At 37.9% G+C, this 22,187-nt stretch overlaps 1 protein-coding gene and 1 long non-coding RNA gene across 2 annotated transcripts; both read left to right on the top strand.

Annotated features, from left to right (window-relative positions):
- Positions 1-552: 552 nt before the first annotated feature.
- Positions 553-21,196, top strand: LOC122646341. The gene is made up of 3 exons (XR_006330595.1): positions 553-627; positions 19,453-19,457; positions 21,183-21,196. It is a non-coding gene; the product is annotated as an uncharacterized LOC122646341 (long non-coding RNA).
- LOC122646340 lies at positions 3,127-3,710 on the top strand. Its single transcript, XM_043839878.1, has one exon. It carries the CDS (start codon positions 3,254-3,256, stop codon positions 3,632-3,634), a length of 381 nt encoding a protein of 126 aa, XP_043695813.1. The 5' UTR covers positions 3,127-3,253; the 3' UTR covers positions 3,635-3,710.
- Positions 21,197-22,187: the final 991 nt, after the last annotated feature.

The raw sequence follows: 22,187 nt of genomic DNA, 5'->3' as shown, positions 1-22,187 counted from the left end.
GGAAAGGTACGGGTATGACTTTTAATTGTTTCAATAATGAATTGTTTCAAGTCTAACAGCAAAGATTGTGATGTTAATTAGAGGTATTACTTCCTTGTACAGAGATGGAAGTGATTTGCTAAGATTGCCATCTTCAGAAGCTGAGTTAAGTTGCTGATCTGCAGAGTTGTTGGTTTCATTTGCTTCATTGCTGAGTTGGTGATTTGCAGAGTTGCTGAGTTCAAACAATGAAGATGGATGTTTAATGCTTCATTGCTGATCATGTGCTGATGTCTGGAGTTATTATGAAGGAATTTAGGAACTGAGTTGGTGATTTGTGTGTTAGAAAACATTAGTCTAATTTTCTGTTTTAAACAATTTGGTTGTTGATGTAAGTGTTTGAGAATCTTGATCATCAAGAGAAGTGAAAGAGACGGGCATTGTTTCCTGCAATTTTGGCGCTTGTAAGAGAAAGCATGCATGGAAGGAAGAGTGTGAGAATTGAATGATGATGGCAAAGAGCTTAATTAATTACCTCTCAAGGAAATAGGCTAAAGGGCCTAACAAGAGCATCATGACAATTAGGTGTCTGTAGACTATAAAGACAAATTGACTGAGTCCCTTGTTGATGGCAACCTTCATGAGGATGTGGGATCCACCATAAACGAATTGTACCACCACCATGGCCATGTAAGAACTAAATGTACTTAAAATCGCCATAACTTATTTCTTCCTTGTTCCTTGTTATTTCAACTAAACATTTATAGACAAACACAGAAGTGAGATAGAAAGAGATTGAATAAGTCTCCAAAACTTATAATGGAGCAAAAGAGAGGTAGTGAATAAACTTTGCTGTAGATTTTACTATTTAAATGGAATATCAACTTTGGAATTGGGGTTTAATAGTAATGGAACATCAACCTAAACCACTAAAAATAAGTCTCAGCCACTAGAAACACATTCATAGAAGGCTTTAATAGTTATGGAGCATCAACTTAAGCCTTCAACCTTTGGTAGTGAATGTGTATCTGTACCTTTTTGTCTGGAATACATTGAAGGATCACACTAATGCCACATTGCCACCTTTGGTTTTTCCCCCCCTAAATTTATGGAAATTAACCAAAAAAAAACAGAAATGTAATCAGCCAAACATTGATCTTCTAGTACAATGGGGCCAAAATCTTTTTCCATCATAGCATTGGAAGCATAGTGCGCAAGTTTCACATTCCATTCTACTTCACCATAAAGTTTTAACATAAAATTGTCCACTCCCCTTCCCAAACATACATCGCTTCTTCACAACAATTACAACCAAATTGAAGACAAACAAAACAACCATTATTAGACATATTGTTTTCATTTAAGCATTTGATTTTTCCAGGGCCTTCACTCTAGTCTTCAGGCTACGTAACTCTTCCTTCCTCTGTTGTTCCCTCCTCTAATTGTCTTCTAGACAATTTTCAGCCACAATATTTGGTGCATCATTGGTGTTGGTCACTCTTGGTTCATCCATGTTAGTATACCATTGGAAGAAGTTGTAGCCACCCTTGTTTTTGTCTGCACAGTTGTAATAAAGCCTATTCGGGTTGGCTGTCGAGTTTGAGATCCTCACAGCAGTTCTTTTTCTACAAAAACACTGCTTGTTTTCAAACCTCAAGTACCTTGAATTGCTCTCATTCACACTGTAGCGGACATCTTACCCGCAAAAAAATACCAATTTCAAACTTCAAGTACCTTGAATTGATCATTGGGTATAACTCAAATTGCTGTACACAAGAAGCACTAAATATTTTCTGCAAGTTTTGGGAGCAGGGGTATAAAGCAAATGAACATCAATGGGGGCCATAATAAAATAGTTTACCTTTTCCAGAATATTAGGGGCTTTTTTCTAGAACCGAACATTGCTTACAAATATACAAGATGGGTTTTGTCATCTTGGGGCAAGTTGTTTGGATTCTCTCTAGCTAGCTAATTGGTCAAGTACTCATATCAATAATAATGCAAGGGATTAATAAGCAACTTAACTCATGACTGTATTTGTTCATTTAATTTAGAATGATGGTTTAAAAGAACCACAACCCTTTTCCTAACACTATAAGGCATTAATCAGAGATGTTTATTCACAGTTAATATGGATCTACACAAACCCTATTTCAATTCAAGTGAAATATCACAAATTGGTTGAAATACTTACAGCCAAAATCCTTTCAATTTGCAGGTGCCAAACCGAAGTTGGAAGGAGTTGCTGCAGCCAAATCGAGATTTTATGAGTTGCAATTACCAAACAAAAATTGGGAGTTGTAGGTGGGTATGAGTTGGAGGTGCCAAACCTAGTGAGATTGCAAGTAGGGATGAGTTGAAGTAGGGATGAGTTGGAGGTGCCAAACCGACTGAAGTTGCAAGTTCCAAATAGAGGAACGAGTTGCAAGTGACTAACGCGATTCCTTCAAAGGGCACAAATCCAGGTTGAATCCAGGCTTTCCTCGAAGGTGTAGTAGCAGCGACAAAAAGAGTATGTTGTTTAAGCTCGGTGGCAAGAAGCTCACCATCAATGGTGGTGCCCTAGGTGGTGTAGCAGCGGCGAATTTTGGTCCGTTGTGAAGAATGGAGCTCAACAGAGAAAGTAATAAAGAAATAAGGGATAAAACTTTAACGTTTAATAAGGGCATTTTGGTCAATCAAAATAAAACTTTAACATTTAATGCCCTCAGTTAACAGAGTGGGCCTTTATGTTACTTAGTTTGAAAAGCAGAGGAGGTACGTGGAATTTCCCAAACCTCACGAGTGAAAGTGTACATAAGTCATATCTCAGGGGAGGTACGTGATATTTTCCCTTTATTTATTTATTTTTTGGTATCCTGGAAATATCAAATAGTTGACCGTTTGTTCAATTTTTGAGTCATTACCGTATTCCACTTTTTCCCTAGAATATGTCTAATAGTGTACACCGTGTTTGCCTTCTTAGCGAGCTGTATAAGAAACATTTCCACATGTGCGCCGCTGTATTAGAATCATTTCGCTAGTTCAAAAGTCTCATTCTCCAAAATAAACCAGAAACCGTTCAACTACCCAACCCCCTTTTCCATTCCTTCCTTCTTTCCTTTCTCCGAACCGACGACCGACCCACCAGAGATTCCATCTCTTTGCTTGATCAAAGTAACCTTTTTCGCATTCCTTCCTTCATCTCTCCCCTGCTTTCAGGTTCAAGGGTTTCCCAACAATCTCTCTTCAGGTGAAGGCGAGCTTCTGCTCAAAAGCTAAGCTTGCCTGAACCATGCCCAACTTCGATCTCCTCTCGTTCTGCCTCTTCTTCACTCTCCTCTCCCTCTACCTGGTTCCAATTCGCTCTCAATCCGATTCATCGTCAGCTCTTCGCTTACCTTCTGAAACCATCGTTGATGTCTGCGCTGCAACGTCTCAACCATCCATCTGCCCTGTCAACTGCTTTCGAACCGATCCCGTCTGTGGCGTCGATGGAATTACCTATTGGTGTGGCTGCGCAGATGCTCTGTGCGCAGGTACCCGTGTTGCGAAATTAGGGTTTTGCGATGTCGGGAATGGCGGTAGCGGTCCCGTCTCTGGGCAGGCTCTTCTTTTGGTTCACATTGTGTGGCTCATCGTTCTAGGGTTTTCGGTCTTGTTCGGCGTCTTCTGATTTGAGAAATATGACAGAATTGATGTACACTTTGTTCCTTTTATGCTTCTCTGTTCTTTAATATTCCGTACTTCCCTTTCCGGGGTTGGATTAGAATCCTGTATTTTTTTTTTCATTGTTGTGTGTATTGGATAATTCTTTTTTTTTTTTTCCCATTACGGCCATTGTTTTGCACATATTTGTTCTGTATAAAAGAGATCTGATTCTTTTTAAGTTTTTCTACTATGATGAATTTCGTTTCCTGTTTATAGAATGTTGAATGTGACACAATATTGTAATTGCTTGTAGCAGATAGGAAGTCATTCCTTAGATAATTTGACCCAAATGTCAAATGATATATGGATGATTAAGTAATTGATACTTTGATGGAGCTCCATGACTATAAGCAGTATAAGATAGCATTTGTTAACACAATATGAATGCAGAGGAGGAAAAAATCGATATGGGTTTGTGCATCCATGAATTGGAAATTCCAAAATAAAATTTAAGGATCAACCTGGGTTTGCTCACAATTGGGAATTTCATATTTATTTCGGCTAGTTACCCAATCCGATATAAAGTGTTTGTGTGCAATTCACTAAACATCCTCATCCCTTCCATGTCACTTCTCATCTGGTTGCATTGTGCATGGTAGGCTTGCTTTTTTCAAACCCTTTCAAGCGAAGTGAAGAGGCAAATAAAATGCAAACAGAATTAGATCTTATGCATCTTTTGTTATGTGCATGTTTTGGTTTGATCAGTCAAGTCCAAGTTCTGTGTTGGTTCAGCTTCCATTGAATGTATGCATCTTGCTTAGTTGACATTGTTCTGCTGCTTTGGTGTCACCATCCTAATTTTGGAATCTAACATGTGAAATTATGAAAACTTGCAAATTTTTTTATTTTTGGATGAATAAATAATTTCATTAGCAAAGGAAAGAAAAAGGGGGGGGGGGGGGGAGGGGAACAAGCGCGAACCAAATACAAGACCTGCCAAAGCGGCAAGGGCTAGCAAAACAAAAGGCAACAGCCCAAACAAGAACTACACCCTAAGCAAACAAAGCAGAAGACCAACAAGTCAACCTAGAGGCAGCCACGGCGAGGCAAGTGATCATTGAAAAAAGTGTATTTGTGCTAGAGCAAAGTTCCAGTTGAATATTCTCTATATATTGGTGGTAAATCACGGAAATATTCCTTTCAATAAATGTATGCTTGTCTTAGGAGTCGTATGGTGAATCTAGCAGTAGTTTATATGTTGTCATTTTTTATCATATCTTTTGGCAATTTTGCATCGGTGTTTGATCCAATGGGAAAGTGAGGCATCTATATGGCTGGTGAAAGCTTGGTTCATGTCATTGTTTTCTACTTGAAGTCTGAAGAGAGCTCTATCAATCAACCTTAAATGCATTAAGCTGTTCGTGGAAGTTGTTTTCTGTACAGACTACATCTTGATCCTTCAACCACCTTCTCATGGTTTAATTGTATGACTAAAAACATTTTTATGCTTCTCTTGTGTTTTCTTGCCATTACCTTAATTACAAATGATATTAAGCACCCCAAAAAAAAACTAAAACTAAACCAAAAAACAAAACAAAACAAAAAAAAACTTACATTTGAGTACAGATAATTATTCACAGCTAAATTCATAATGCAGTCATTCCTCTGGTACTTGATTTCAGCAAAGACAGAAATTAAAACTCAACTAGGTGATACTAGCATTTGCCAATTTCACTAACCCTAAATCTGCACTGTGCATGGGTTGAAGACACAAGTTCATTCCACGGTGTGGACTTGCACCGAGATAGACCAGGTGACTTAGAATAATCATATACCTTCACTTCTTAGGTTCCAACTGGGAGAAATGCTGGAGAAAACATGAAGGACCATAACCATCTAAAATATATGGACTAAAGTTCAAGACCTTGAGCCAACCATCAACTTCTCCATTTCATTGCCTTTTCTCTTGGATAAGGTTATGCAAGAGCCTGGGATGTTGTTATTGCAATGTTCTTGGGCGTTGAGATTATATACACTAAGCTATTGAGAAACTTCTGCTAAGTCTTGGAACCTCAGATGAGCTTTCAGATTGTACAACCAGTAGAAGATCAAACAATTATTGGTTAGCAGTAAGAGGAGCATGTTAGGTTGAATTTGGTTATGGCTTTTTTCACTCTTCAACTTGCAGAATTGCTTCAACTCCTGAAGACTACTATAACTGATGTCAACTTGCTAGTAATTTCAACATTGACAGGGTATAGCTCCTTAGCCAAAGATATCTTTTATGAAAATCTAGTTTTCTTCTACTGATTAATTCTTTAATATACTCAACATTATATCCATTGAGTCATATCCAGATTCAAAGAGAAGGGCTTGAAAAAAAGAGACTCAATTGTAAAACTAACTACGCATGAACGATTTGTTTCACACCATCCCCTGTTTCTAGTTTTATAATCTGAAATGGTTACCCTCTTTCAGGTAGTCTTTTAGATACTGCGCATAAGTGTCTTCACATGTCATCTATGTCTAGCAGAAACTAGTGAATTCAATCCTATAACTAGAATCCTCAGGTAGGTTTTCATTGTCCACTAGCAGATTCTAGCTCTATGTTCCTGCCAATCTGCTTGTTACTGACTAGTGATAAAAATCACAACATGAGATCGAGCAAGCTGAATTGATTTCACAAGATGCTAGTGAAAACTTCAAAATCACAGAGTTGGGCACTTTAGCTCAGGAGCTAGCAGGTAACTGTAGAATCAGCACAAAACTTATTGGAACCTTGATTTTCTGATGGGTATTACAGAGATCAAAGCAGAGCTATATTCTCATGAATTAGGCCATTTAGTACAAAGTTCCTGTGGATCTTAAGACAGCTGCAAAGGATATTTAAATATATGAAAACACAAATGAGATGTAAGTGAGCAGCAACAAGCTATACCTGCTCTTGATCTCTCTACTGATAAAATCAAATATCAGAGGGAAAGGAATAGAAATTTGTTTGTCTTCTCTAATCTTTGGAGTCTCATGAGCTGAGACAATCAATAACTTTGGTATTATGATGTGGAAGAAGAATAAGGAGTGTTTCGAACTGTGTGAAGGGGAAGCTTACACCAACTTCAAGTTATAACCTTTCTTTCCTATGATATAACAGCACCTCCTCTTAACATTTGAGAAATTTCTGTCCATCTTTTCATTTTTATGGTGGTATCTGCATGACAATTGTCATTTGCACTTATTTTTTTTCCATTTTTGCCTTAACTGACTTTCATGTGAACATTTTAATCAATAGGGTCTGGCTGGATTCGAAGGAAAATGTTTGAGACATCCTCATCCACCATCCCCTCAACAATTGTTTACTCGGTACAAGATCCTTGCTAGTAGGGATGTAAATGGATAGTCGAAAATTCGTGTTTGAATCTATTTAGGAGTTTTCGAATCTGGAATTTTGGATTCCAAAAAATATCCGATTCCGTCCGGAAGATAATTGGATTCAGATTCGGATATTAATATTTTGTAAAAAGATATATTATTATATTATCTTTATTATAAGCATTTTTATAAGAATATTTTGGTAATCGGAGTCGGAAATCGGTAACCAATATAGGTCAGATTCGTTTCGAATAGTTTATCGGATCGGACAATATTCGGATATTCAATCGACTCCCGAATTCAAATATTTTATTAGTTTTTAAAAATCCGTCAGATATTGGATCGGATATGGATAGGTCATTCGGTAATCTGTTTAAGATTCAAATTCGAGCTGAATCCGATCTGTTTACATCCTTACTTGCTACGCAATCGTCAGCACAATACACCTAATTAGGATTTTATTTGGTCTTATTTAAGCTATTCATACCCAAACATTGTTACGTGGCTCCATATGGCGTGGCAGAATTTGTATGAATTAGTTATTGTGTTAGTACTTATTATGCATTGGTGGGTTAGTACTTATCATGTATTGGGAGGTTAGAAGGTGAGTATCATGGGCTGTAGAAGTAGGATTTGCAATTCATTAGGAAAAGGAAGTGGTTCTAACGACTACCTCTTTGAGGAGTCGTATTTATTATCCCTAAAATATATCTTAATTGAGACGAGGCAGGCTTCCACTATTAAGACAAACCCCTACAATATTTCTCTTTTTTCTTGTTTCTTTATCGACCAAAATGGGAAGGGTAATCCACCTCTTTACGTCCTATAGTGGTTCTAAGATCAACACTCCATTTCCAACAACTTATTTGAAGTTTCACAACTTAATTTACCAAGACCCAAGTTATTATTCAAAACATCACCCAACGATATTATCTACGTGTCATTCAAAATAGACTAAAACAAAAGCACTATAAGATCCGTTCTTCACACACTAAAATCACAAAAAGAGATCCTAGTCCATGCTGAGCATATGAGTTCTTTAATTCAAAAAGTAACTTAGTTTCAAAAACACTTGTAACATCGTAAAATGGAAATAAGCTATAACTTTTTTTTTGGTAGAAAGAAAATTCATTCAAAGAAATAGCCATTACAAGCAGTGACATCTTTCAAGCACAGATTGAAGCCACTGAGAGGTAAGAGGCCAATCAATCGGGGACTCAACTGAAAGGGCCGACCAGGCCAAGGAATCTGTCACGGAATTGGCAAACCTTGGAATAAAGCTAAAGGAGCAAGAAACAAAAGATTTCTGAAGTTGGAGGATATGAAAACCAATGCAACTAACATCGAGATCAAAGCACCCAGAGTTTATCTGGGTAATCAAGGTGGAGTAGTCGATTCAACCAGAATATGTGAGAAATTCTGCTTCGCCACATGAAGGAGACCCGCCCTGATGGCAATAGCTTCAGCACAAAAACTAGAGTCGCAAACAAAACCGGCAGGGAACGCCGAACAGATCATCCCCAATTGATCTCTAATAATCACACCTAAACCTCCCTTTTGTGAATTTTTTGCCCAAGCAGCATCATAGTTGACTTAAGAAACGGATCAGAAGGAGGGAACCAAGAGGGGGGGGGGGGAAGCAATCTTCTGCATAGAAGACCCAACAGACAAAGAAGGCGGCGTCGGAAGCTAAAGAAAACTCCTGGAAAGCCTTTTCAGCCATCATGATAACCTGGCTTGGAGTCCATTGATGATTAAGTAAAGGGGGAATTTTTTAGATCTACTAAATTTAAAAAAGATTTACAAAAATGGTAACTATAAATTATGTTCCACAAACACAAGTTACAATTTTAAAAAGATTTACCAAATTTTCATGAGTAAAAATAGCTAAAGGAATAACCTAAAATACCCCCAACTTTTTCTTTCTCTCTCCCTCATTCTGCTTCTCACCCTCTTCCTCCTCTAATAAAGGAACACGACCGAACTCCCTCCTTGAAACATCACCCCATCTTCCTCTCTGAAATCTGCCCCTCACCACCACCTCCACCACCACTGCCACCCCCTCCCTCCCCTGCAAACTCGCCCCACTATACTTTAAATGAATCGTTTCCTCTGTAAATTTCGCCCATAGTAATGAAATTTTGATGATTAGTGTTTATAGGTCTTCCTCTTAATTTCTTTAAGGCATTAGAGAGTTGTTAAAGATTTGCTTATATATTCTTGCCTTAACAAGGGAAGATCTCATCCTCTACTAGCTAGAAAAAATTTCGATAAGATATTCCCCTTTTTTTTGTAATTGGGGGAGGGAGGATTATCTCTTGCTGATGATTTGAATGATGACTTTGAAGCTGTGATTGTGACATCCATCAGTTTCGAAAACTTAATCACAACACTGTGATTCTTGATTTTCAATGGTCGAAAATTTGAACCCAAAACACAGACTTCCCTTGACTCCGAAAGGATGCGTTTAGAAGGGTCAGTTGGCTTTAAAACTTCACAAATAGAAACCATGATTTCAATAAAGGCACCTTCCCAGGGAAGGAAACTAAATCTGTAAAGAGAGAGAGAAAGAGATTGTGGTTTCTTAATTTATTATATTCCTAGCTGTCTGGTTTTTTCCGTTTTATTGAATGATTTATTAAGGGGGAACATGGTGGGGTGGCTTTGCAAGGGAAGGAGGAGGTGTGGGGAGGAGAGCGGGAGAGGGAGATGTAAGGGTATTTATGTAATATCCCTTCATATGTTCTAATATAATCCTATTTGTGTTAATGCCCAGGCTGTGAGGGGCAATCTAGTAATTAGGCCATCTGACCTAAACCCTAGTTTCCCTATATATACTAGCTGGAGGCAGCAGTCTGGGTATTCCAAACTAGATACTCAGGGTATAATGCTTTAAGCAACCTTGTGCTTAAAACCCTAACCCTAACAATCTTAAAGCATTAGATTTTCGTTTTCCTGCAATCAAGATCGGTTTTGGTTTTACAGATTCTCATTCGGCTTTGGTTTTCTCTCTGATCGATTCTAGTTAGTTGATTGATTTCTGCGATCAGTCTTTTGCAATCGGTTTTGAGAGATCAACGTGCTTCGGTGATTTTTCTCCAATTGATCTTCGGTGGTTTTTACTCCAATCGTCTTCGTGGTGGTATTGATCGATCTTAGAAGACAATTGAAAAAAAAAAATCTGTAGAATTCATTAAAGGGGTTTGCAGGTTGTCAGGGAGTTTTTACCTGAGGTGTTGTTTTCTTTGATTAAAGAATTCAATAGATGCTTACATCATCACCTTTTGGCTGATTCAAAAAGGCAAAAGGAAAATCTGCAGAACGTGGTTTCCAAAGCTGTTTTCTACTTCTTCGATTTGATTCTTAAAAAAAAAAAAAAAAAAAAAAAAAAGAGAAGAAGAAGAAGAAGGAGGGTCAAATCACGTTGACAGAGAGGCAGTGAGCCATCTCTTCAATGAATAGTGTTGATGTTTTGAAAAAAAAAAAAAAGAAGATACTTTTGATTTGATTTATCAAATCTTATTGGGTACGGCCAATATCTATCAGCAGCCAGTACTAACGTGTACGTTACGAGTGTTGACGCCGCTGCACTGCCATCATCTTTTCCTTCGCCGCTTAAATCCAGGGTCCTTCATATCAGGTGTGATTGTTCCTTAAAGTATTTATTTTTATTTGAATTTTTTTTTTACTTGGGCATATAAACAAATCACATAACAATGGACAAACATGCTGTTCCAATTGAGATGATCAAATTGGAAAGTTTTAGTGGCTCTGAGTTCAGTTCTTGGAAAATGAAGACTCAGTTTGGACTGAAGTACCTCAATATTTTCTACACTGTAGTAAATACTTTTTCTGATTGTACGGACCTAATTGAAGCCCAATGGATAAGTGATGAAGATTTTTGCAAAGACTACCTGTTGAACTGCCTGTCAGATAGGCTGGCAGAGACCTATAGTAAATATAAGTCTGCAAAAGAGATTTGGGAAAACCTAGAAGTCCAATTCAAAAAGGAGGAGGACCTATCAAAAACTCACTTGGTTGACAAGTTTATGGACTTCAAGTTTCAAGAAGATAAGGAGATACTTTCACAAGTAACAGACTTTGAGAACTTGAGAACAAAATTGAACCAAGAAAACATCCCTGTTGTTGATGCATTCTTAGTGGGTGCAATTATTTTTAAGTTACCCTCTACCTGGCATTCCTTTAAAACTGAGATGCACAGAAAGAAAACACAAGTGGGGCTGGATGATCTCAAATGGTTCATTAGAATCGAAGATGAGAACAGAGCCAGGAATAACTTGGAGATGGTGAAACAACAACAGGCATCTGCCAATTTGGTTTCACAACCCAAGAAATATCCTAGGCAGTCCAAGCCACCTAAGAAAGAACCCCAACAGTTGGAGGCCAAAAAGACTAATTTTAAAAAGAGGGGCAAGTGCCGTAACTGTGGAAAGTGGGGTCACTATGCATCTGAGTGTAGAGGTCCTAAGAAAGGAAACACTGACACACCACAGAAGGAAGTTCACATGCTGGTGGACAAGACTGAGCCTACTAACTTTGTTGCCATGATTGGCAAGGGTAAGGGGTTGGCCAATACATCTTCAGATTGGTGGTTAGACTCTGGAGCGACTTATCATGTTTGCAATAGCAAGGACCTGCTCACTGATGTTGTTCAAGTAGCAGAGACTATCACTGTTGCAAATGGAGACGTCGTGAAAGTGGCTCAACAAGGGACAACGAACCTGGTTCTATCATCAGGTAAAATATTAACTTTGAAAAATGTTAAAATCTTTCCTGATTTTGAAAAGAATTTAATTTCCATTGGAATTTTGCTTGATGCTGGCATGTCTATTACTTTTAGTAGTGGTAGAGTAACATTGTCTGTTAACTCCTTTTATTTTGGATGTGCTTATAATTTGAATGGTATGTTTAGGTTGAGTTTAGCTAATGAGACAATAAACCAGGTTAACCATAATTCACTTGATCCCAAAATACTACATTGTAGATTAGGACATGTGAACTATAGGAAAATGCTCAAACTAGCTAAAACTCATAATTTACCATTAGACACTTCAATTAGATTTAACAGATGTGAAGTGTGTGCTCAAACTAAAATAACTAGAAAACCGTTCAGATCAGTTTCTAGGAGTACTCAACTTCTTGAACTTATACATTCTGACATTTGTGACTTTAAAAGCTACACAACTAGAGGAGGTCGGAAGTATTTGATAACATTTATAGACGATTTTGCTAGATATTGTCTTTTATACCTGTTAAAATCTAAAGATGAAGCTTTTGAAAAATTTAAAATTTTCAAGAATAGGGTAGAAAATCAATTGAACTTGAAAATTAAAAGATTTAGAAGTGATAGGGGAGGAGAATACAAATTGACAGAGTTCAAGGAATTCTGTGCCTCTGCAGGCATAATCCTTGAAACTACTACTCCTTACTCACCTCAATCAAATGGCATAGCTGAAAGAAAGAATAGGACGTTAACAGAGATGTTAAACTCCATGTTATTGACAGCTGGTATGCCCTCTTGCTATTGGGGAGAAGCAGTGTTGACTGCAAATCACATTCTAAATAGACTACCACATTCAAAACTGACTTCTACACCTTATGAACTATGACATAATCATCCCTGTAGATATGACACTCTTAAGGTTTGGGATTGTATAGCTTATATTAGGATACAAGACCCTAGGAGACCTAAGGTGGGAACTAGAACAAACACTTGTGTATATCTAGGTTGTGCAGAAGACAGTGCTGCAGACCGGTTTTTGGATCTATCAACCAATGTGGTGATAGAATCTAGGGATGCTATATTCTTTGAGGATAAATTCCTTAGAGATAAAGGCCTGACCTTGCCTGGTTTGATCAAGTGGTTACAGAATCACCTTTGGAATCGAACCAATTATTTCGACACTACTCCCACAATGCTCCTTGAATCAGAATCTAGAAGAGTATCTACTAGAGATCGAGTACCCAAGAATTTTGGTGAGGATTTTGTGACCTACCATTTAGAGGCTGATCCATCCACCTATAAGGAAGCGATGAGATCTAAGGACTCCTTGTTATGGAAAGAAGCCATTGATGAAGAAATGAGCTCTTTAATGCAGAATGAGACCTGGCACCTTGTTGATCTGCCTAGAGGGGCCAAGACAATAGGGTGTAAGTGGGTACTGAAGAAGAAATTTAATCCGGATGGGTCTATAGCCAGGTATAAAGCACGATTAGTAGCTAAGGGCTATAAACAGGTGAGAGGGATAGATTATTTTGACATCTACTCCCCGATCTGCCATTTGGCAACAATAAGGATTCTTCTTGCCATAGCATCTATTGAGCACTATGTTGTGCATCAAATGGATGTAAAAACGGCTTTCCTTAATGGAGACCTAACAGAAGAAATCTACATGAACCAACCTGAAGGGTTTGTCATCGAAAGTTCTGAAAAAAGAGTTTGTAAATTAAACAAATCTTTCTATGATCTTAAACAAGCACCTAAATTCTGGCATGAGAAGTTTGACAAGACAGTAAAGAGCTTTGGTTTTCAAACCAGTAACTCAGATAAGTGCCTTTATTTTTTGTCTGAGTCAAATAAGGTCGCGATTATTTGCTTGTATGTAGACGACATGTTGATTCTAGGTTCTGATCTCTCTGTAGTGAGTGACATTAAAGAAATCTTGTCCAAAGAATTCGATATGAAAGATCTTGGTGGGGTAAACACCATTCTTGGGATGAGAGTAAGCTTCAGTGAGCAAGGGATCACCCTTAGTCAGACTCATTACATTGAGAAGCTACTTTTTAGTTGGGGATACAGTGATTGTAAACCGATTGAGACACCCTATGACTATAACAAACGGTTGAAACCTAACACAGGTGACATCGTGAATCAGTTAGATTATTCTAAATTGATTGGTAGTCTCATGTATGCAATGAGTTGTACTAGGCCAGACATAGCCTTTACGGTAGGCATGCTGAGTCGTTTCACTAGTAATCCTGAAAAAGAGCATTGGGATGCCCTATCGAGGCTGATGAGATACCTTAAGGGTACTCAAGGTTATGCTTTATGTTATACTGGACATCCTCCAACTTTGGAAGGATATTCGATGCATCTTGGTGCTCGATTTGGGCGACAATGCAGATCCACCATGGTTATGTATTTACACTAGGAGGAGCAGCTGTAGCATGGAAATCCAAAAGACAGACTAGTATTGCTCTGTCATCTATGGAATCGGAACTTTATGCTCTAGCTTCTGCGGGAGATGAAGCAGAGTGGATAAAGGATCTAATCATGGATATTCCATTGAGGAGTTTTAAGTTAAACTCTATATCTATATTCTGTGATAATCAAGCAACCAAGATGATTGTGAATAACTCACTCTTTAATGGTAAGAGGAGACACATCAGCTGAAACAGGCTATGCTGAATTATAGAACGTAACAAGGGATTATCACTTTGATTGATGTGAGATCGAAGGATAATACGGTAGATGCCCTTACAAAGGGATTGAACAAAGATCGAACATTCAAAACTACAGGGGAGATGGGGTTAAAGACCATTTAGTCAGGTCTTAACCTAACCCAATATTATTTTGAATTATTCGAATCTCATCTAGCCTTGGTAAGCATTCGAGACAGTTTACATATTTCAGATAACTTAGTTAGGTTACTAAGTATGGGGGTTTGTGAAACCATTCCAAACTTGATAGTGTAGCAAATTTTCATGTGAAGTCTCCTTACTTTGTTATTCCACAAAGGAATATGGAAAATGTCTGATATGTTTCAATGATATTGTGCTAGTCTTTATGTCATTCCAAATTTGATGACATGTCTTTCATAGTATGGTGTACCATTCCAAATTTGATGAAACAACATAAATCTATGACTGATATGACGAATACAGTATTCCAAATGGAAACATGGTATGGTCCTTAGGATAGAGACTATATAGGATCGAGTTCTTGTAAAGAAACTTGATGATGATGCTTATTTGATTTACCTTCAGCCATATATGAAATGTACTAAGTTCTTATTGTTGAACTAGATACTATTGTGCAAATGATTGAATTCATAATATCTTATGAAATTCATATTTGACAAATTACAGAGAATGGCGAAGATGGAGAAGAACGGTTGAATCTGGATCTCGATGAGGATGACTTACTTGATGAGTAAAGTCACATGGATTGCAAAGACTTTTCCTTTTGATTATTTCTTTTGGTTTAGCCACTTGCATGTGGAACTTCGGATTTATTGTTGGGTTTAGTTTTGATCTAAAACCCTAAGTTTATTTCTTGAAGTTTACTTATTTCTTATTTGATTTATTGGATTATTGATATTCAATTTATATTGATTCAATTACTGATTGAACAATGGTTCCTATACATGTGTAATGGATATATGTAGAACATAGGAGGAGATTGTAAGGGTATTTATGTAATATCCCTTCATATGTTCTAATATAATCCTACTTGTGTTAATGCCCAGGCTGTGAGGGGCAATCTAGTAAGTAGCCCATCTGACCTAAACCCTAGTTTCCCTATATATACTAGCTGGAGGCAGCAGTCTGGGTATTCCAAACTAGATACTCAGGGTGTAATGCTTTAAGCAACCTTGTGCTTAAAACCCTAACCCTAACAGGAGAGAGGGGGTGGATGGCGGTGGCAATGGAGGTTGTGGTGCCGGGAAGATTTGCAGCGAGGGGGAGGGGGAGGGAAGACGAAGACGGAGCGCAGAGGTGTTCCTTAATCGGACGAGGAAGAAAAGGAGAGAGAGAAGGACGTTGGGGATATTTTAGGTTATTCCTGTAACTATTTTTACTCATAGGTTGATTCAATAACTCTTTTCAACATTGTAACTTGTGATGGTAAAACATAATTTATACCTACTATTTTTGTAAATCTTTTTATAATCTAGTAGATCTAGGCAATTCTCCCTAAAGTAAAATAGAATAGACCACAAATTTTGAAGAACTCTACCACTTTTTAAAACCACCACCACCAACTCCATCCCCTGCCATTTCAAAACCCACCAAATTGTAAGGTGTAGTTTCCCTTGTGCTTTAAAACTCCCAAGCAAGGTCATAAACAGAGAAACAGAACATGATTAAAGATCTAGAGAGAAAGCCATATTAGAAGTGTCACAGATGAGATGGAAGGGGGAGTGTAACTGAACTACTTCTAATTGGTCTCGAGGAATAACAGTTCTCTCAACATTGCCAAAAGTTGCAACCAGAAAGGAACTTTTGGTCAAAATTTTCAAACCCATATAGCATTGATCAGATTGCAGTTTTTTCATACATCTCCTTGCAGTAGTTCACTAACATGTCCTTCTAAATTATCTAAGAATGGACGTGAGAGTTTGAGTTTTAAATTCAAACTCCAACTTCCTATGTTGTGGGGATTTGATCCCCGATCATTTATAGTGGTTTCGAACCTAGACTTAATTATGAGTTGAGAAGAGTTGGTGCGGTTTCGAACTTAGACTTAGAGTGCTCTCTCTCTCTCTCTGATAACCGAATTGCTTTCCCCTTCTTCCATATCTCCTTATGAAGTGTGTGAGAAAGTAGGGTTTGCGAAACCCTACGTTGTGCGAATAGTAATTGCGGTAGTGGCCAACAATGATGGGAACATCTTACTACTATGGTGGGAAGAACAATTAGTGAAAGGGCTATATTCACGTCAAGGCCTTACACTTGTGATGTTACAAGTAACCAATCTTTCTCTTCCCTTATGGTTGTGAAATTTTTGAATGGCTGACCATATCGGTAGAACGGTCTGAATTGTTTCCACCGTTTAGTGGTATAACTGTATAAGAGCATTCTCTACCGATTGGGGGCTTTCATTAATTTTTTAATGTTGTTTGTATTCTAGTTGATCTTCATATTTCTTTTTTGTTTTAAAAAATAAACAAGATTTCGTTCACTGTTCTATGAAGTATTGTTCACAAAACAGTAAACAAGCAATATGTAATAGTGTTTTGTTTAAGTTATAATAATAATAAAATAAAAACACAAAGGGCATGCATGAGCGGCACAAGGCCAAGCATAGGTGTAGCACATCAGGAAAGCCCTTGCAAGTTGGTCTGTCAACCAACACAATTTTTTTTAAATAATGAAATTAGCGGTGTTCACCCTTTGTATTTGTTGTCAAAGGGGAAGAGAGCAATGATCAGTCAGATAGTGCCGTTGTCAATTTGGTGTTACCAATAATTCTAAAGTTGGAGATTGTTGCGCAACTGGCAGTGTTGAGCTACAAGGTACAATGTGTTATCATCATTGGCCACTTCTAGGTAGTGTCTTATGAAGTGGCAAGGCTCTAGAATGAGCTGATAGTGTTTGAGGACATGTGGCAGTGACAGGGTTGCATTGGTCTATGGTGACAATATCAGTATGTTATTAAGTAGTGAAGTCATCTTTGCAGCCAATTTGAGCAAGCCAAATGGCTGTTTGGGTATGAAAGATATACTAAAAAATTATAGAACACTCAATCAACTCTAATATGCAGATGAAATCATGTCATTTTGAGCTAAGATAAGAAATCTATGGCCATTATAGTGAACTCAGTTAAATTGTCCCCAAGTGGTTGTTAAAATGCCTGAGAGAGGTGTATTGGTCGAAACAAAGGTGTGTGGGTCCCACCAAGATAGTACGCAATTGTTTGGAAGTGGCGTACGTGATTTGACAACTATCAGGGCCAACTGGCAAGCCTAAGCTACCCACAACCAGCTAGGTCGGCTACACTAGCAACCACGCACACATCGAGTCAGCCAGAGGCGGCCATGCCCTCATGGGGGGTGCCATGCTAACCGGCCGTGCACTCTCAAGGCACGAAAAATTGGGACCTATGGCATTTGAGGCCAAAAGGCCAAAATTTTGTCAAGTGTCAAAATGTAGAGCTTTTGTTCGACAAATTGCCTCATAGAGGTACTATTCACTTTTGGTCTTGGGAAGTTTGCTTCTGAGACTCATTTGTTTTGGTTCTAGAGTTTCCTCTACCATCCAATGGGATCCATCACGCTAATGCAAAATCATCTATTTCAAAAGGGGTGCTAACACAAGATCGTTTATCATTCGGGCACGTGCAATTTTAATTGGCTATGTGCATGTATTGTCCCTATGCTACGACATATCTTAGTGAGCCCAGCCTTAGTAAAACGCATGTGCATCTTAAATGCACCTTAAGATTCCCCTTTGCTTCCACTCATTTCAGACTTGTCATCAATGAACATAGATTCAAATCGTATGAGCCACGTCATTTTCCGCTTTTCCATCTCAATCCAACGACGATCCCTAAAGCACACTAGATGGACCAATGCCAGACCGAAAGGTGGCCTGATCGCTTGTCACGTGATGGACCAGAGTTCATGATCCTTTAATTTTGTGTCGCTCAGTGATCGTGCGTACCCATGGTAGATTCTATTTCTTTGGATGAGAGGCCTCCCGCTTGATCTTGTCAAATAAGAGTCGATCCAATGGTCGAAAACAAGTTTTCTCAATCGGAGATTGATCTGATGGCCAAAAAGCAACCTGCCAAAGTATGTACTCCCTTCGTAGTCCTAATATCAATCGAGTGCCATCCAGGTCATCTTTAGCGACTACATTATGGTTGAAACTTTGCCCGCGATCCGGTAGTGCGTGCATGCACTATATGAGTTTCAGAGATTCCTTTTTTTTTTAGGCCAAAAGTAAAATGAGGATATTCCCTTGTTTGGAATCCGTTTGAGCCCATTCAAGTTGCAGTCTCCTTATTATTTAATGTACTACCTACTAGAATACAGAGAAGATACCAAAGCCGCTCCCCAGCTTGCGTATTTTAAGAAAACCCTTTGAGATGTGTTTATGATTTTGAAGTGGCTTTAATCATGTTCAACAATCCTGCTTAAGTTGATTGAAGACTATTTGGAGCTTTTGTTGGGCATTAATGGTTGTGAGATTTCTTGTGGGGTCCAAGTGAAGGAGGAGAAGCCAAAATTGGGTACATCATCAATTGCATTGGAAGATTCAAGTCTCCCCATTTTGAGGGGTCAATTGAAGATTCAAGTGGACTACAGTGAACTATAGTAAAGCTCCCCAAAGTGTGGTTAAAAAGGGGAAGGTAATCTTTTATTTTTGCAAGTCTTTTTATTGGCCTAGGTTGTTGCATGTTGTATAACCTAAGACATTAAATGAAAAGAGTCAGACTTGTAATATCTATTTTTTATTCACATATTGTAACCTTTCAAGTTGGGGCTGGACAAGAGTTGGGGGTTGTAGCCCTATTCAAGTTGTGGCTTGAACTAAAGCAGACCGGTGTTGTAGCATCTGGACTGTTTTAGTAGTCAAACTTATGGTGTGTATAGAGCAATATATGAAACCTTGGTTAGGGTATTGCTCTTGGACATAGGCATATTGTTGAACCACACATACCTTGTATTGTGTGGATGTGAATGTATCTATGGACATAAGAGTGTTGCGGATTGTGTTTGACTGTAGGGTGAGTGTACATTGTCTGGCAGGCCTGGCTGCTTGTTGGTTGCAAGGTGGACATGTATACGACTGTGTGATTGTGATATTGGTAACTTGGCGTTGCCCCAGCTAGTCTGAATGGTTAGTAGGCAATGCAAGCAATGAGGTACCAGTAAGGGGCACAATTTTGGGGGGAAAATTTGGTGGCATTGATTCACCACCTCTTCGGGTCAATCTGGAAACTTCACTCTATCACCTTCTAGAACAAAAGAAACCCTAGATTTTTGCAATCAATAAATTCTTCTGCTTCTAACAGCCAATTAATATTGTTACAAACTTGCCTCAATTGATCTAAGGTATCAAGGTAGGTTCTTTATCATAAAAAAAGAAAAGAAGAAGAAGGGTTCTTGAGACTCCAACTTATGATATCAGTAAAAAAAAAAAAAAAAGAGAATTTAAATTGTTGTAAATACCCAAACACATTTATTCCATTTCCTACAAGACACCATTAAACCAATTCAATTTTCTAGATCCTTATACTTTCCATTTTGTCCTAGAGAATTTCGAAAATTGAGGAAGCTTAAACCAAGAGGCCTAAAATGGAAAATTTTCTTATAAGATGATTTAGGAGGGGTAGTTTGGAGGAAAATGGGATTATGATCAGATTCAATAGAGGGAAGAAAAGTAAGAATAGCATTCTTCCAAATAGAAAGCCACAAGGACTACCCATCCTCTATGTAAAACTTTTTTATTAAATGTAGAGGTTTCTTTTTTTGCTTCTTAGACAAAGTAGAATGTGACCCCAACAAAGAATTATCCACTAAATCAAAAGAGAAAATAAAATGCCATAACACCTTGGATAAAGGGCCATTAAAGGGAGGTTCCTTTCCTCCCAACTTTTCAAAGGATTTGATTAAGGGTCTTTTTGGTATCATTTTTATTTTTGTTTTTCTGACACAAAAATGTTTTTACACACGTTTAGGGTCTTTTTGGTATCATTTTTCATTTTGTTTTTGACCTATATAAAAAAAACATTACTGAAAACCATTTTGATAAAAAAATAAAAACTGTTTGGTAACTATTTATATGTAAATAATTTTCACAATAGAGGGGAAGAAATTCTCCCATCACCCATCTTCTTTCCCAAATCAACTCTAAAAAGAGAAAAAGGGGCAAAGGGACTCCTTCAATTTTAACCACCAACAAATGCTCAAGGGTGACAATCTAACCGCCCACAAAGCGCACAAGCAACAAAATGCAGTAATGCTCGTTGTATGAAGAACCGCCAGATAAAAGAGAGGTGATGCTCATTTTTTATAGGTTTTTGGTTTTCATCTGAGTGAGGTAGCTGTGCTTGCTCAACATCCCTACTAGCCGGCTCGGCATCAACCGCTTCACGCATATCTGCTCCTCCTTCCTCTTTATCCTTCTTCTCGCTCATCATTTTCAAACCCAAGACAATAATATAAAACCTCTATGTAAAGAATAAAATTGAAGCCTCAAACCTTATTATGAAAACCAGATTCAACTTTCCCGCTTCTCCTCTACTGCTAGTAAGCAACACAACCAGAAGCCCTCCCAAAGAAATAGTAACGAGGGTTTTCTAGGACCGTTTGAGGTGTCTAAGTTAAAACAGAATTTCACGAGGCTATTAAAATGTATTGGTAATAATTGAAATTTTTATTGGATCAATTGTTAAAAATTTGTGAAAATGAAGCAAAACAAATAAACAAAGAAAGCAGGTGTTCCAATTGAAGATCATGAATAGGCTTAGAGATGTTTTTTTTTTGGGTAAACAATAGACTTAGAGTTTAAACAAGAATGAGTTCTAGGTTTAAGGCCTGGTTTTCATATTAGATTTAAGATTACAGAGTGTTTATTGTTGAACTTTATTAACATCGATCATGGAAAGGAGAAAGTGGGAGAACATCAAACATCTCTCGCAGCATCATATTGTAGAAGACCCATTGGGCACTAAACTATACACCCTAAGCACCTAAGCACCAACTTGTTGTGTAAGGATATAATGGTAATATCCCTTTATAATCCTACTTGTGTTATGCCTCAGGCTGTGAGGGGCAATCCAGTAACTAGCCCTTCTGACCTAAACCCTAGTTTCCCTATAAATACTAGCTGGAGACAGCAGCCTAGGTATTCCAAACTCGATACACAGGGTGTAATGTTTTAAGCAATCAGTGCTTAAACCCTAAATCCTAACAGTCTTAAAGCATTATTTATTTTTCTGTTTGAGAGATCGGTTTTGGTGTTTATCGTCATTCACGGTTCTAATTCAGAAGAGATCGATTTTGGTGTTCATATTCATCCACGGAATCACGGTCAAACAAATCTGTAGAATTCCTTTTTTTTTTTTTTTTTTTTGTTTCTTTCGATCGTGCGCTTTGATTTTCGAATCACCACTTCGGCTTAAAGAAGACGGACGTGGCAATCTGCAGAATCATAGTTAATGCTTTCCTTGATTGTTTTAAACCAAAAGGAAAAGACATAGTGGAAGGCTGCAACTTTTGTTTTGTCAAAAGCCCTTTTGATTTCATAGTTTGATTAAAAACAAAAGAAAAAAGAAACAAGGGGTCTGCAGAATTCGTTTTCAAGAGGCTTTTGTAAAGCTCTTGATTGCTTTGGTTTAAATTAAAAAAAGAAAAAGAAAAAAAGAAAACCAAAAGTGGGCATCTTGTCATTGATTGATTCAGTACAGACAAAAAGTGTGAATACACCTTTTATCAGAATTTTTGGTTTTTGAGTTT

This window comes from Telopea speciosissima, chromosome 11 (assembly GCF_018873765.1).
Source record: "Telopea speciosissima isolate NSW1024214 ecotype Mountain lineage chromosome 11, Tspe_v1, whole genome shotgun sequence".
In the NCBI taxonomy this organism is placed as follows: Eukaryota; Viridiplantae; Streptophyta; class Magnoliopsida; order Proteales; family Proteaceae; genus Telopea; species Telopea speciosissima.
This window is presented reverse-complemented; position numbering and strand designations above follow the sequence as displayed.